The 13,548-nt window shown below is 38.4% G+C and overlaps 1 protein-coding gene across 6 annotated transcripts in view; it reads right to left on the bottom strand.

Moving 5' to 3' along the window:
* Positions 1-13,548, bottom strand: part of ATP8A2 (ATPase phospholipid transporting 8A2) — a 314,444-nt gene that overhangs the window by 135,366 nt on the left and 165,530 nt on the right. For all 6 annotated transcript variants that reach the window (XM_085062609.1, XM_085062619.1, XM_085062628.1 and 3 more), the window contains 2 exons: positions 13,285-13,468; positions 9,098-9,208 (listed from right to left, as the gene is read on the bottom strand). In XM_085062609.1, coding sequence (XP_084918735.1) covers positions 9,098-9,208; positions 13,285-13,468 — 295 coding nt within the window. The remainder of the gene's footprint in view (positions 1-9,097; positions 9,209-13,284; positions 13,469-13,548) is intronic.

The raw sequence follows: 13,548 nt of genomic DNA, 5'->3' as shown, positions 1-13,548 counted from the left end.
ACCCTACATTCCTGAGCTAGCACTCAGAAAGATTTTGGAGTTGTCTATGAAGTGGTATTAAGGCACCAGGAGTTATTAATTCATCATTTGCATGCATCTGTACTAAAAGGACTCACTAGAAAATTTGGCCTTCAGAAACATACTCCAGTGGTGCCTCCAAAGATGCCAGAAAAATGCCCTTAGCAATAATTAGAAAGGAGAAGCTGCCAGTGAGACTGCTGTTGGACAGGAGCTCAGGTAAAATTAGCTTTTTTGCTCAACTTGCCAAGAATGAGGAGGCAAAGTATGAGTAAAATGCTTCAAGATGACAAAATTGAACGCAAGATAGAATGTTTCAGTGTTATGATCAAGTCTCTTATGCTCAAAAAACACCAAGCTGTGTAGCCTGACCTTACTGCTGACAAGCAGCTGGCAGCCAGGCAAACTTCAGTTCAGGCAGGGGAAATGCAGCCCACACAAACCAGCACACTCCTTGTGCTCACACAACAATAGCCTAGCACATGGCTTGGAACAAATAAACTCATTTTATTTCCAAACAACTGCCCAGAAAGGAGAAAATGCAATTACTATTCAGTCACCTCAGTGGAACTGAAGGCAAGCCACCACTCATTTCCAAAAGTGGGCTCCAAGCTAAATTCCACCTTGCGAAATTGCACAAAAGCGTGATTTGTGCATCAGTGTTATATCTTGTCTGCAACATTTCCAAACCCCCTGTCACTTCAAAAAATGTTTTACAAAGAGCTATGCACAAAGATCTGCAGCAACCCCTTTTTCACACCTAGACTAAGCAGTGTTTTTAAATGCTAGGATAACATCTGAGTTTAACTGCAGCAGATACAGCTAATTGAGTAAAAATAATTCTGCTTTTCTCTCCCCTGGAAGACTAAAGTTTTCCAAGCTGTATTGAGTCACAGAACACACACACTTACATGGCCATTTTAACACCAGTGTGTCAAAGCTAAACGGGAGAATGAGACTCACTGTTCCAGTTTGTCAGCAGTGAGTGGCGCCTGGCTCCTCAGCCTCCTTTGTAAGCACTGAGTATTACCATTCTCAAAAACACTGATCTCTCTGGTGAGCAGTGATAGGACCCAAGGGAATGACACCAGGTTGTGTCAAGTGATGTGTAGGCTGGATATTAGGAAAAAGTTCTTCACCCGGGGGTGGCTGGGCACAGGAACAGCATCCCCAGGGAAGTGGTCACAGCACCAAGCCTGACACAGCTCAGGAAGTGTTTGGACAATGCTCCCAGGCATATGTGTCTCTTGGGGATATCCTGTGCAGGGCCAGGAGCTGGACTTTGATGATCCTTGTGGGCTCCTTGCAACTCAGGATATTCTGTGATTCTATGAAAAGCAAGTAAATTGCTGGAGAAATGCATTTGATGCAATGAGGTCCAGCAAAAACAGAGAAACCTCACATCTTCAGCATGACACCCCTATGGCTTATCTAGCTGTTTCACATATGAAATATGCAAAGGACCTTACTTTGCTCTCAGTTATTCTCAGGCAGAAGGGTAAAATCTCTACTAAAGGAAGTCCATTTGTAGGGGTATAGGCCAGATATAAAGAAAACCAGCACAGCCCCAAGGGTAGCTATTTGTGAGTAGCTATATTACCATACATGCATCTATGTATCTGTAGCGCTGCATATTTAAAAAACTCTCTCAAAACCACTCCCTTCAGTGCACCACAGCATATATACTTTACTAAACTCAGCATGCAAGTGCTAAGCACAACTAAATTCCATTATAAAGTTTATTCGCACTTTTAACATCAATACAAATTTGAAATTTAGCCTTCTCCATACCATCAAGTAATGCCATGTGTACTGAATTAGCCTAGATTAAAGTATTTTTTGTTAAAAATATTTTTTATTAAAACAACAGGTTATGAAATCTGAGTCAGAGCAGTCAATGTTTTTCAAGTCAATGCTCAAAGCCACCAGAGGAGTTATAATTTATATGAAAACTTTTAACTTTTGGAAGAAAAGTTGGGCTGAAATTAACAACAATGAACTCTTGAATTTCAAAGCTGCTTTTTTGATGAAAAAAGGTTTGGATTTTCCTAACATTCATAATGTAGGTTTAGCTTCCCTAGTAAAAGCATCTTCACATTAGGCTATCTCTCATCTAAACATGATCTTGTATTTTTACTGGTGACACAGTTAAACTGAAAGAACATTTACTGATGACAGGATTCTGGCTTTGAAGAACACACTGCTCTAGAAATTACTAAAAGTTTCACATTGAATGGCCTCAAATTTAGAGAACAGCATTATCACTGCCTTGTTATAAACCCACCTAATTATGAATCTAACATTTTTCACACCAAATTAAGCATACATTTTACCAAGAAAAAAAATCCCTGTGCCTTTCATATATCTCTTATGTAAATGCACATGACAAATTGATCCAGGCACTCAACATACTTTGTGTCCAATAAAATATCAGAGTAGATCCCTTCTTGAAGTAATCTACTGCAATGTGTACTGAAGTTGATGAACATTTCATCTAGGGATTTCGAGACCATGCAAAGGAACTTGATTTACCACTTATAATATCTGGAATGTTAAAAAATTACAGGTTGTGTTGGTTGTAGGGTGTAATCAAGGCAGTCCTCATTAATTCAGAGCAATGCTGACAGTTTCCATGATGCTTGGAAAAAAATCAAACCCAGCCATTACATAGCTGAGTCAATTTGGTTTTCAGGGAAGATGGATTCGCTCTCATGATTCACTGTGCAGTGCACAGCACTACAAAAAGGAAGAAAAATTAGCATGGATTTATCTTTGTGACTGATTCCTTGGAAACCCTTGGGATTAACATGCTCAATTAGGAAGCTAAACAACAAGAAGTCAATCATGGATTAAAGTTGATGAGATCAGCCTATACACAATGTTGAATTTCTTCAGACAAGAGGGGCGTTGAAATAAATTGTCAGTAGCAGCATATAAACCAGGTACTGTAAAGTATATGGATATATTTTTAAGAAGAAAAAGCAAAGCACTATCTGGACAATTTTGGATTAGGTTGGCGAATTGTATTTTATGATATTTCAAGAACTTTGGCAGGCTCCTTATAGAATCTGCTTCCTGTAACTTTTGCTACTAAAGAATGTTTTCTTGAATTGGAACGCGCGATCAGTTTTTTTGGTGGGCAGGAAGGGGATAGTGTTCTGTGCTGTCCTAGGTCTTCTCCACCTTAAACCTGTGTACGAGGCTGATGAACAGTGCAAGAGAAAAATAAGCACATATGTAAGACCTGTTTTTCCACAAATTATTGAGAGACAATGCTGAGTTTCACAAGCTTTGCTCCTCACACTGTGTTCATTCCCATGCTTTCCATGTCTTCCAAGTTCTGCACTATACCCTCCATAAATATTCTGAACTTTTTGAACTGATTAACATTACCCAAGCTGAGAGATTTCGATTCTTTTCTTTTACATGTTTCAAAAACAAATAAGAACAGAACAGGACAAAAAAGATTTCTTCTCTTTCTGGATAGGATTCAGTTACCTTAACACAGCCCAGAGCATCCAAAGGTTATTTACATGGACACTACATACATTTCTCTCAGGCACCTAATTTAAACCTGATACCAGTCTTAAGGACTCTGAATCCCACCTTTTGTCTACCTGAAGCACCTGTCTACAGAAGGTAAGTTGCTTATTCAGGATATGCATGCATTCGTGAGAATCCAAACCTAGATTCCAGAATTATATAAAATAGAAGTCACACACACATTCCTCCTTTGCTTCACCATGATAAGAACATTGTGCTAAGCTTACCACACCAAGTACACACACAGAAATAATGCTTATTAAATGCCTACTGGCATTTGAAGTATTTGAACAGGCAACTGAATAATTTGAACAAAAAGACAAGGCAGCTAGCTGCCTGTATTCTTGTTATCCTTGTTAGAAAGTTCTGCAACCAGATGTTATTATTCTTAATTTAACACTGGGGGAAAAGACTGCTCTTATATTTTAAGAAAGTTGCTTCATATGACAACAGTTACAGCACTTCAGTCCTCAACTTATTGCAAAAATCCCCATGTTTAAAGAGCTGACTTCAACCTAGGAGTGGCAAAGTCAATTGGAAACAGAAAGCACAGAAATGTAGGTAAAAGTCAGATTATGTAAACCAAGGATAAGCACACAGAAGCATTAGAGCTGTATATTTTTTAGTACCATATGAGATACACTCATTTCTGCATACCATTTGGAGAAGAGTTAAAATTCCCATGTCTGCTTTCCATATTTTTTTTAAACACCTGTTGAGTTTGATGGGAAAGCATGAAAACAGGAAAAACAAACACAAGGTCTCATGCAGCAACATGTCATGCTTTTGCAGCCTGTGGTATCAGCTCATCTGAAGTGGTGACCACTAAGACTGTGTGGAGCTCTCATTGCCAGACCTTGCTGACTCACAAAATCACTTTTTATTTAAAAGCATGTTTATCTAGGTATTGTATTTACTCAGAGCTTTTGAAACTTGAAATTTCAGCTCTAGAAGAAAAATTATAATCTCGGTGGCTTTTTCTTTAGTACATTTATCTTGTTTAACACTGATAACATATTAGACTTCCCTTTCAGCATCTACAAAGAAACAGTTTTGTAATCTAAACTTACAATTTGTCTCTGGATTGTTAAAGCAGAAATTAAAACAATGCAACAATCAGGGTACGTATATTACACCTTCCCTTCCCACTTGCCATTCATTTCCCTGTCATGGCCCTACACTGCCAGACCTTGACACTGGGGCCATCTATCCCCACCCCTGACTCATTCAGCAATATATAACACAAAAGTGCTTCATATTAAGAATGTTTCAAAAAACCAACATGCTCCAGTGAAGTACTGAGCACATTCTTCCTGCCCACTGAGTTGGCCTGAAAGCTATCTTCCATGCTACTGTTTCCACAGAACCATTCCCAAAGGTCTTCAACTCTTACCTGATATTTCTGATACCACCTTTGATCCTGCTGTGTTTCTACTTCTCCAAGCATGACATGAAAGCAACATTCCTGTATTCTTTTACATTTGAAATCAGCTATATTTCAAAGGTCTGATATCAACAGGACAACTTTATATCATCTCCAGTTAAATATATCTGCTCAACAGATGTGAAACATATCTTCTGTTTAACTGCTCATTTTGAAGCCAACTACCTAAGTAATTGAATGAAATGGTATTTTGTAAGTATGCCCAGGTACTTGTCTGTCAAATCTTTAAAAGCCAAAACCCTGTCACTGATCTTCTGTCTTGGGATGCTGCTGAATGGTTGGCTTTCCTTAGGAATGGATTTAGTGCACACTGCTAGTGCATCCAGACATGGGAAATACAGGAATGGACACCAAAGAGAGAGCTTGATATTTGCATTTCATCCCTGCAGCCATCTTCATAGCTTTCAATGTAGATTCCCTTGCCACTACTAGGACAGACCCAGCAAGGACAGTCAAGAGTGGGGAAGAAGCAGCAATTAATCTATCGGCCACCTCTAGGCTAGACTGTGCACCCCTCTTGGTAAGTGAGTTCCTAAGCAAGAGAGCCTCAGCTTTATACCCTGAAGCACACTGGGAACAGTGATATACAAGTGTTCAGGAATCAGGCTAAGAATCACACCAAAAGGACTTGAATGTCCAGGACCTGCTTCTCTTTGTGCTTTTTATTTATACTTCACTGAGCTTCATATTTTCAAAAATCAAGGGCAGAAATCAAGAGAATGGCAGGACAGCAATGAAGAAACGGCAAAGGAGAGACCAGGCCAAAGAGAGAAAAGGAACATGGAGTTTCACACTGTTAAGGCAAAACAAAATCTTTTCAGATTTAATCTCCTTTACTACTTTGACTTAAAATTCACCTCTTGAAAAATATTAGGAGGGTCTTTTCCTGAGAGAGGTAAAATACACTCTCATCTCCATTTCCCCTGCAATCACTAAAGCCCAAGGCCTGCCTTCTGCTATACCACCTCTCTAGCTGCATGGAGCTGTCTCAATATGGGCACACATCTTAGTCATCAAAGCAACTGAAAACAGTTCCTGGGCCCCCATCTCTCCACAAAGAATCAGCTATTGCAGAAAGGTAAGCACCAGCCTTAACCCCACAGCACCTCTCATGAGTAAAGCCCATAATTCCAATTACTTGAGTATACTTCATACAAAACCCCAAATTCTGTATTTTAACCAAGAACCTGAAAAAAAGCTGATAAAATTTAATGTTTCAGAGATGCAATACTTCGGATCCTCCAGGTACACAACTGATATCAAGACGAACTTCTAGTGTATGAGGGGTTTTCATATACCAGCATTGGGAGGCCAGGAAAAAAGACAGCAATATGCTCTTCTCAAACATTGAGAAGAAAGTTGTTTAAGTTTAATCTAAATGCCTTAACTTGCATGCCTCTGCAAGTTGTGTCCAGATGTTCTGTGTGCCAAGCTGGACCACCACTTCTTCCTTCACTCTGGTATGTTCAAAGTATCAGGGAATAAAAGTTATGATAGCCCCAGTGCCTCATTGCTGCAAAAGCCATTCATATAAGGCTTACTATATCTATTCCTCAGGTGTTAAAACTTTATTGAAATAAAACAGATACAGTAACAAAGGTATAACTGGCAGTCATATTCATGATGTGCTTTTTCATTCAACTGTATATTTACTCACTACAATCCTTCAGAAGATACTTAGAAAGTAGCTCAAGTTCAAATCCCCGTTTCATTACGATGCAAAAAGAATATTCCCTGTACACCACATATCCAAGCAGAAAGTACAGGTAAATATGAAACTTGTCCAGAGCACTAGGAAACAATCAGGAACATACCATATGCACAAGCAACAGTGCAGAAGTGCTGGGCACTTAACTACCATTTTCTCAAGTTGAAGGATTTATTCCCTCGTGGAGCACCTCTTTCATGAACATCATTCTGTACCACAAACTGATCAGCACTGCCAAGCCTCACAGCACATACACAAAACAACCTCTCTTTCTTTGTGTAGAGCTAAGGAGGGAATTAAAGAGCTCTTCTCTCTACCCTGTATCCCTAGGATACCAAAACTGGTGTCTCTTGGGTTTCCAGGCAATTTGGCTATTTTTATAAAGTTTTGGAGGGGACATTCCTTAAGGCTGCTAGTAAAGCAAACTCATCAGGGAAAACCATACTGAGCTCTTCCCACTGCTGCAGGACTACAAAATTATTTCTGTCACTTCATCTCCCTTAAAGCCTTAAACTTGCTCCCAACTTCTATGCAGCACAAGCACAGAGAGGTAACTGAGGTGCAGGGCTACATCTTGTAGGACATTTTTTAGTGCTCAGGTGTTGGATGGAACTGACTCACCCTCAGTCACGGACATGAGGAGAGCAAAAGCTCATTTGGCTCAGGATAGTATGCAGAAAGAACTGAACACAGACTAAGACAGAGGACAGAATCTCTGACCTCAAATTCTCAAAGCAGACTTGGATTTTACGTACCATATAGAGGTATCTGGCTAATAGAATTCCACCCTATGGCAAAATAATTAAGCTACCTCAGGATGGAAGGCCCAGAGAGCTTCACTTGTATTCAACCCCTTGCATAGCTGCTCAAATGGGAAGGCATAGTTTTGCCATACAACATTTGATGCAGAACTTAATTTATTTGTCAGACTATAGTAAAAGAAGAAAAGACACATGGTGCTATAATAAACTAGAAATAGAACTTCCAAAACTAATTTTAAAATAGAGAAAAGAATCCTAGAAGGCAATCATGAAGTTGTTAAGCATTTTCTGGAAAATTCAGGGAAAACCCCAGCAATTGTCAGCCATGCTCAGTAAAAAACACATTCGAAAAGTTCTTTTAAACAAAGTTATTCATATTTCTTTTGCACATATTGTTGTCACTTCCAACAGCATGTAAAAACCTTTACTAAAAACATGATGGAGAGGATAACCCTCTTGCAGTAGACTAATGTGTCTTGAAATTTTAACAGACAACAGCTAATTCAGAAATAGCATAGGAAAAGTGGAACAAGTTAGTGAAGAATATTTGTTCTCTAACATCACACATAGAAGACGATCAAACCCTGAAGAAGTCAGGTATACTGATCATACTGACCATTGTCTGACTTACTAAATAGCAAAATATTACTCACCCACTATCTCCCGTAATTGATATAACTATTTGCCTAATTATAAATTTTGTAATTTTCTTATCTGTTAACCTCATTCATGGCTTCTCAACTGCACAAAGAAATAGAAAATCTAATATATATGCACATATATCAATAACACTGATGAACACAGGGGTAATTGCTGTACCAAGTGATCACTTGATACTCAACTGATCAAACCACTGACTTCAAGTTCCTTGAGTGTTTCTAAGTAGGCAACACAACAGTACACTATAAAAATCCCTTCCTGATATATCCTACATTCAAGACTATATTCTGCAGCATGAGAACTTCCTATCTAAGCCTGATGAAATGCAATGGTCATTACAGTATTCAGCCCTCTTTAAAATCCAGTTTCACTACTTGACATCTTCCAGCAAATTATATTGCAAATACAGTTGCATCCTAATTATTAAATCATATAACATCATTCATTTTGTAAATGAGTGTAATTTACAAAATTATGCCATCTCTTTCTGAAAAACAGGGCAAACTAATTTCAGTTCCAGCTAAGCTATGATCTTTGTAACTTGGAAGCAACAGCTACAGTTGTGCACAGTTTATTACTTGCCTATTAAATTCCATTAAAAAAAAACTTTTGATTTAAATTTAGACCCCAAATTGAAGTTCTTATAAATATAAGCACTAATTGAAATGATTCTATGAATACAAAGATGCTTTCAATAAGAACATTGGCACAGAAGGAACGTACTTGGTCTCTGACATCTCACAGCCAAAGCTTCACAGTACTGAAAACCTTTGGTTTTCCTTTAAAAACATTAGAAGATTCAAATTAACTGATTTGAAGAGGGGAAACTGAAATTTAAGTTGTTAAACATGGGGAAAAAATGTCAGTCCTTTTAGCTCAATCTATTTGGGTGAGCGTTTCTACTTGCAAGAGATAATTTAAGGAATAAGCACCAGGAAGACCCATCCATTTGGTTACTCTTACCTCAATAATATACAAAACCACGTTTTTGTAGAAGCAGTACAGTATGCATTTGGTAACTCGATTGTAACTCCAAGCACCGTGGACCAACAAAAGCTTCTCCAAATAGGAAAACTGAAAGACAGAAAAGAGGTACTTACATATATGAAGAATTGCTAAAAAATTGGCTTAAAGTAAACACCTGTCCTCAGAGAAAAAAGTCCTCAAATCAGCTATGAAAGCTGTCCAAGTACAATATTTAAACACCTTAGCAGAAGATATATGCAAAAAAACAACTCCTAAAATAGTTTAAGCTGAAATTTTTTTGTAGCAAAACTTCCGAAGGTTTTAAAAAGTGGCTTTAAACAGCAAAAAGTCTTCAATTATTATTACTATTATGATGGCAAAATAAATGTTTGAGGGCTTACAAGGTTCAGAATCTCCTTTCCCTGTGTAAAATGAACAATCTTACAATGAACAATTAAAACTGTCTTGAACTGAAATAAAATACACATGAGAGGAACACAAGTAGAAAAATAGATGCATTTCTAGAGAATAGATACTTACATTAACATTTTCTGCCCACAAAATGTATGTGATTATGTGTTACATAAAATATTGTATAAATCAAGGGGCATTTGCCAAAAAGGGTAAGTAAATGAATCTTGTGTAACTGTGTACCTTTTAATGCTAGTTTGAACCACAGATGGAGCTCAAATTCAGAACTTTTGAAAACGGATTTTTATGGAGCCAGTGTTGTAATCCAGACTGGGAAATGCAATATTTTCTAGTCTTGGTTTTGTTAGTGAACCTTTTTATGGTCTGCAGCATTCCTCTTTTGCCCAGTTACAGACAGCTCAAAGTGATGATTGTGTTTACTGTTTAGTGTGTGGGTACCTAGAGGGATCTTGGACACTAAGTTAATCATTTGCTCTGCTTCCTTTTCCACAAAGTGACTTGACAGGAAAAGCTTGACTTGCTAAGTTTAGATTTTAGATCATTTATTTTAACCTAAACTTATTTGAAATTGAAAGCTACAGTAATGAGTTTTAGGACAGTCATGAGGCAGCTCTGCTCCCTTGCTTTCCAGCAATGAAATCACTGAACCACAAATCCTGTAAGGACAGCCTCTCTCCCATGCATCAGCAACTCAGATTTGTTAGGATTTACCAGCAGAGAAGGAGAGAAAACAAAAATGAACCAGGCTTCACGGTTCTCTGCTTAACTTGAGCTAGAGCTAAAACTGGGACACTGCCAAGGGGGTAGCTGACCTATTAGACCCCTAAAGCCTCATATGCAGGATAGCTACAACGTCCTCATCAAAATCACTAACAAAACACAACCAAGGTGATGGGAAACTTGCCACAATGTCCTTACAAGTCATCCCAAAGCTCTTGCAGAGAATAGTCAGACACACCCTGAGAACTTCTCTCTGCTGAATCTAGCAAGTGACCATCTTGGATGTGGTCTTATTGGAAGCTCAAGGCAACAAAAAATCCTACCATTAATTGCTCTTGTCTGTGCTCTCATGAAAATTAGTGCCCTGCAGACCACAGCAAGGAAGTTACTCGGAGCCTAAGAACACACTGAGCCTGCTCACACTGGTGAAGAGTCCCATTAAGACATGGCAAAGAATTAAACTTGCTTTGATGCTGAAATCATGCAAATGCACAGCTACTGGCATAGAGCAGTACAGACAGGGGCTCTACCAAGACTGCCCTTGTTTGGACACTCCAGTATTTACAGAACTTTAAATCAGCAGGGACCATTACGACCATCTGGCCAGCCTACCTGTGAAACAGTCTGTGTAAGTTTTTACAGTCGTCTCTGTATCAACCCTAGCACAACTTTTATTATACAGAGATTATCTTCCAGATTCTATCTTGACTAAAGGATGAGGTGATGGCATGTTGGGGGTTTTTAAGACAGTGAAAGTGCATCCACAATTCAAGCCAATTTTTCCAAAGAAGAAAACTGAAATAAGAACATCTGTTTAAGAAAGAAGCATCCTTAGTTAAAAAAAGGAAATACTCCCTAGACACCAGATGTTCTCTGGATTAAGATGATAAAGCTATTTACTGAGAAAAAAGTTATTCAAGTCTATTACTGTCTCTCTAAACAGGTCATTTGATTTGGGAATTCTCTAAATAAGGGTCACTAGTGCAATATCATTTCAAGGGTAAAGGATGATTCAAACAGATGCTCTTTGCACCTGTGGAAGCTATTTCGAGTGGAGTCAGACACAAGTTGGCTTTTTATTTTTGTTTGGTTTATGCTTTGATTCTCCCTGGAATCCTGAATGAGCCTATACAGAGACTCTCTCTTCTGTAAGTGCCTACTTCTGGCACCACTGCATTTGAAATACCATTTGAACATGAGATGCTACATTATAGTGGTCATCTTAAATTACTCAATAAGAACATACTCTGCCTTCAAGGCATGCACATACAGTAATGCTTTAGTGGGAGTTATATGTCTTCACTGAAAGAAATACACTCCACAGAGATCAAGTTTTTCTTTTGAACACTAATTTTTTTTTTTTTTTAGAGCACTTACTACCACACAGTATTAGTCTCCCTAACTAGAGGGATTTCTTTATGTGTTTTCTAATCTAGTCAGCACAAAGCTCTTCTACACAATCATAAAAAAATACCGTTCCATGGTGTTTCACTAATTTTTGAAAGCCGCAATTCTGTGCTAGTGTCACCAGCTTTTATTCCATATCAAACTAAAAAGATTCATCGTTATTGTCAGTAATTTACTGACTGGAATTTAAACCAAGAGCAACTTTCCCATTCTAATGCTAAATTGAAATACAGGGGGTTTTGTTAATGCAAAAGCAACACATGAAAATGGAATTGATTCTCCAGATTTAATGCTACTGCAGCATAAAAGAAATTACGTATGTAGGGCCCTCTGCAGACAAAAACTCTTGCTGCTTACACTTAGCTACTAAAGTAGAAGTAATAAATGATCTGTGGAAGTCCAAGTAAAGAGCATTCCATTAAGCTATACAGCAAATAATCCACTGAAATTTTAAATGTAGAAGTCATTACAAGATACTAGAGACAATGATTAAGGCAGTTCCTATATGGCTATGCATTTGGAATATGCTACTGTTTATGATGGAAGAACTTGGTAAAACTGCCTAAAATTCTCACAATAAATTTGGTGAAAGGTCTCAGTTATTCAAACCTGAAACCAAGTGTGTTTCACCAGACCACAGAACAGAGCTGCAATATGAGACTGCCACTTTGCTTCTCAGCAGGGTTAACACAATGAAGAGTTATCTGTGCATGTAGCAGCCTTATCCCTGACTTTTCAAACCTCACCTGCTACTAGAAACTATCAAAAGATGGTAGTATTTCATGTCACTTGGTAGAACAAATCTGCCTACACCCTGACAGAAGGGAACATCAACTGAAGGAGGACATCTCCGAGGAGACAAGGGACTGTTTCTGCTCCCTGTCAGCTCGATCTGGTTTTGCCCTGTGTGAGTATCAAACACATACACAGAGCACCTCAGGTGTAAATAGTATCCAGAAGAAGCAACTGCAGCATCTCTTTCCTTTCTTAGGTTTCTTTCAAAGTCTTGATTTTAAATCACAGTTTCTTCAGTAAAACAATCAAACAAAAAAAGGCTTTTAACTCCACTTTTTAGGTAATCAGTGCTGAATTTGATGGACTAGTTTGGAGCCACTCACCCAAATAATATTCAAAATAAATATGCAAAATGAAAATGCTGGCCAGTTCTCTACAACTGTGATCAATTCTTGGATGCAACACAGGGGTGAGGTGGAAAAAAAAAACAGAGGGAAGCCTTAAATTAAGAACTGCCAATCAGCCAAATTCTCATATTCCTGGTTATAATAACCTACTCATAATAAGAGAAGAGTTTGCATCAAGACAGATAAAGTTACTTAAAAGCATATTAACACAAGCATCACAGAAAGTGCTTCCTCTCTAATTACTGAAGAACCAAGATATTTTACAGCTGTCAGGAGGAAACAAACTTTGAAGAGAGGTGGAGCTTTGCCCTGAAGAATACAAAATCATAACAACAAATCCCAAAATATATCCAAAATATGTTCTAGACAGCTGCCTAGAGAAGGAAACAATCAGACATGCTTCTAGCTTGAAGGCTAGAAGAAGCCATCGAGCACTCCACGGATGACATGATGACACGGCAGTTGTTCATTCTCGCATCTGACCTGTGCAATGGCATAATCCGAGCAATTGGTTGCCTGCATGCCCTCATTGCCACTGATCCCCACTCCAACGTGAGCTGTCTGGATCATTCCTACATCATTGGCACCATCCCCAATGGCAAGTGTTATGGCATTGACGTGTTTCTTGACCATGTCTACTATTTCAGACTTCTGTAGAGGAGATACTCTGAAAAGGAGAGAAAAAGGTGTCAGTTTCTCACATGCTGAGCTATGTGCCTTTCCCAAAAGAACAGCTGTAACCTACAT

The sequence above is a fragment of the Lichenostomus cassidix genome, chromosome 1, assembly GCF_008360975.1.
Source record: "Lichenostomus cassidix isolate B80296 chromosome 1, HeHo_3.0, whole genome shotgun sequence".
In the NCBI taxonomy this organism is placed as follows: domain Eukaryota; kingdom Metazoa; phylum Chordata; class Aves; order Passeriformes; family Meliphagidae; genus Lichenostomus; species Lichenostomus cassidix.
The sequence above is the reverse complement of the archived record's forward strand: the minus strand, read 5'-3'. Positions and strand labels throughout refer to the sequence as shown.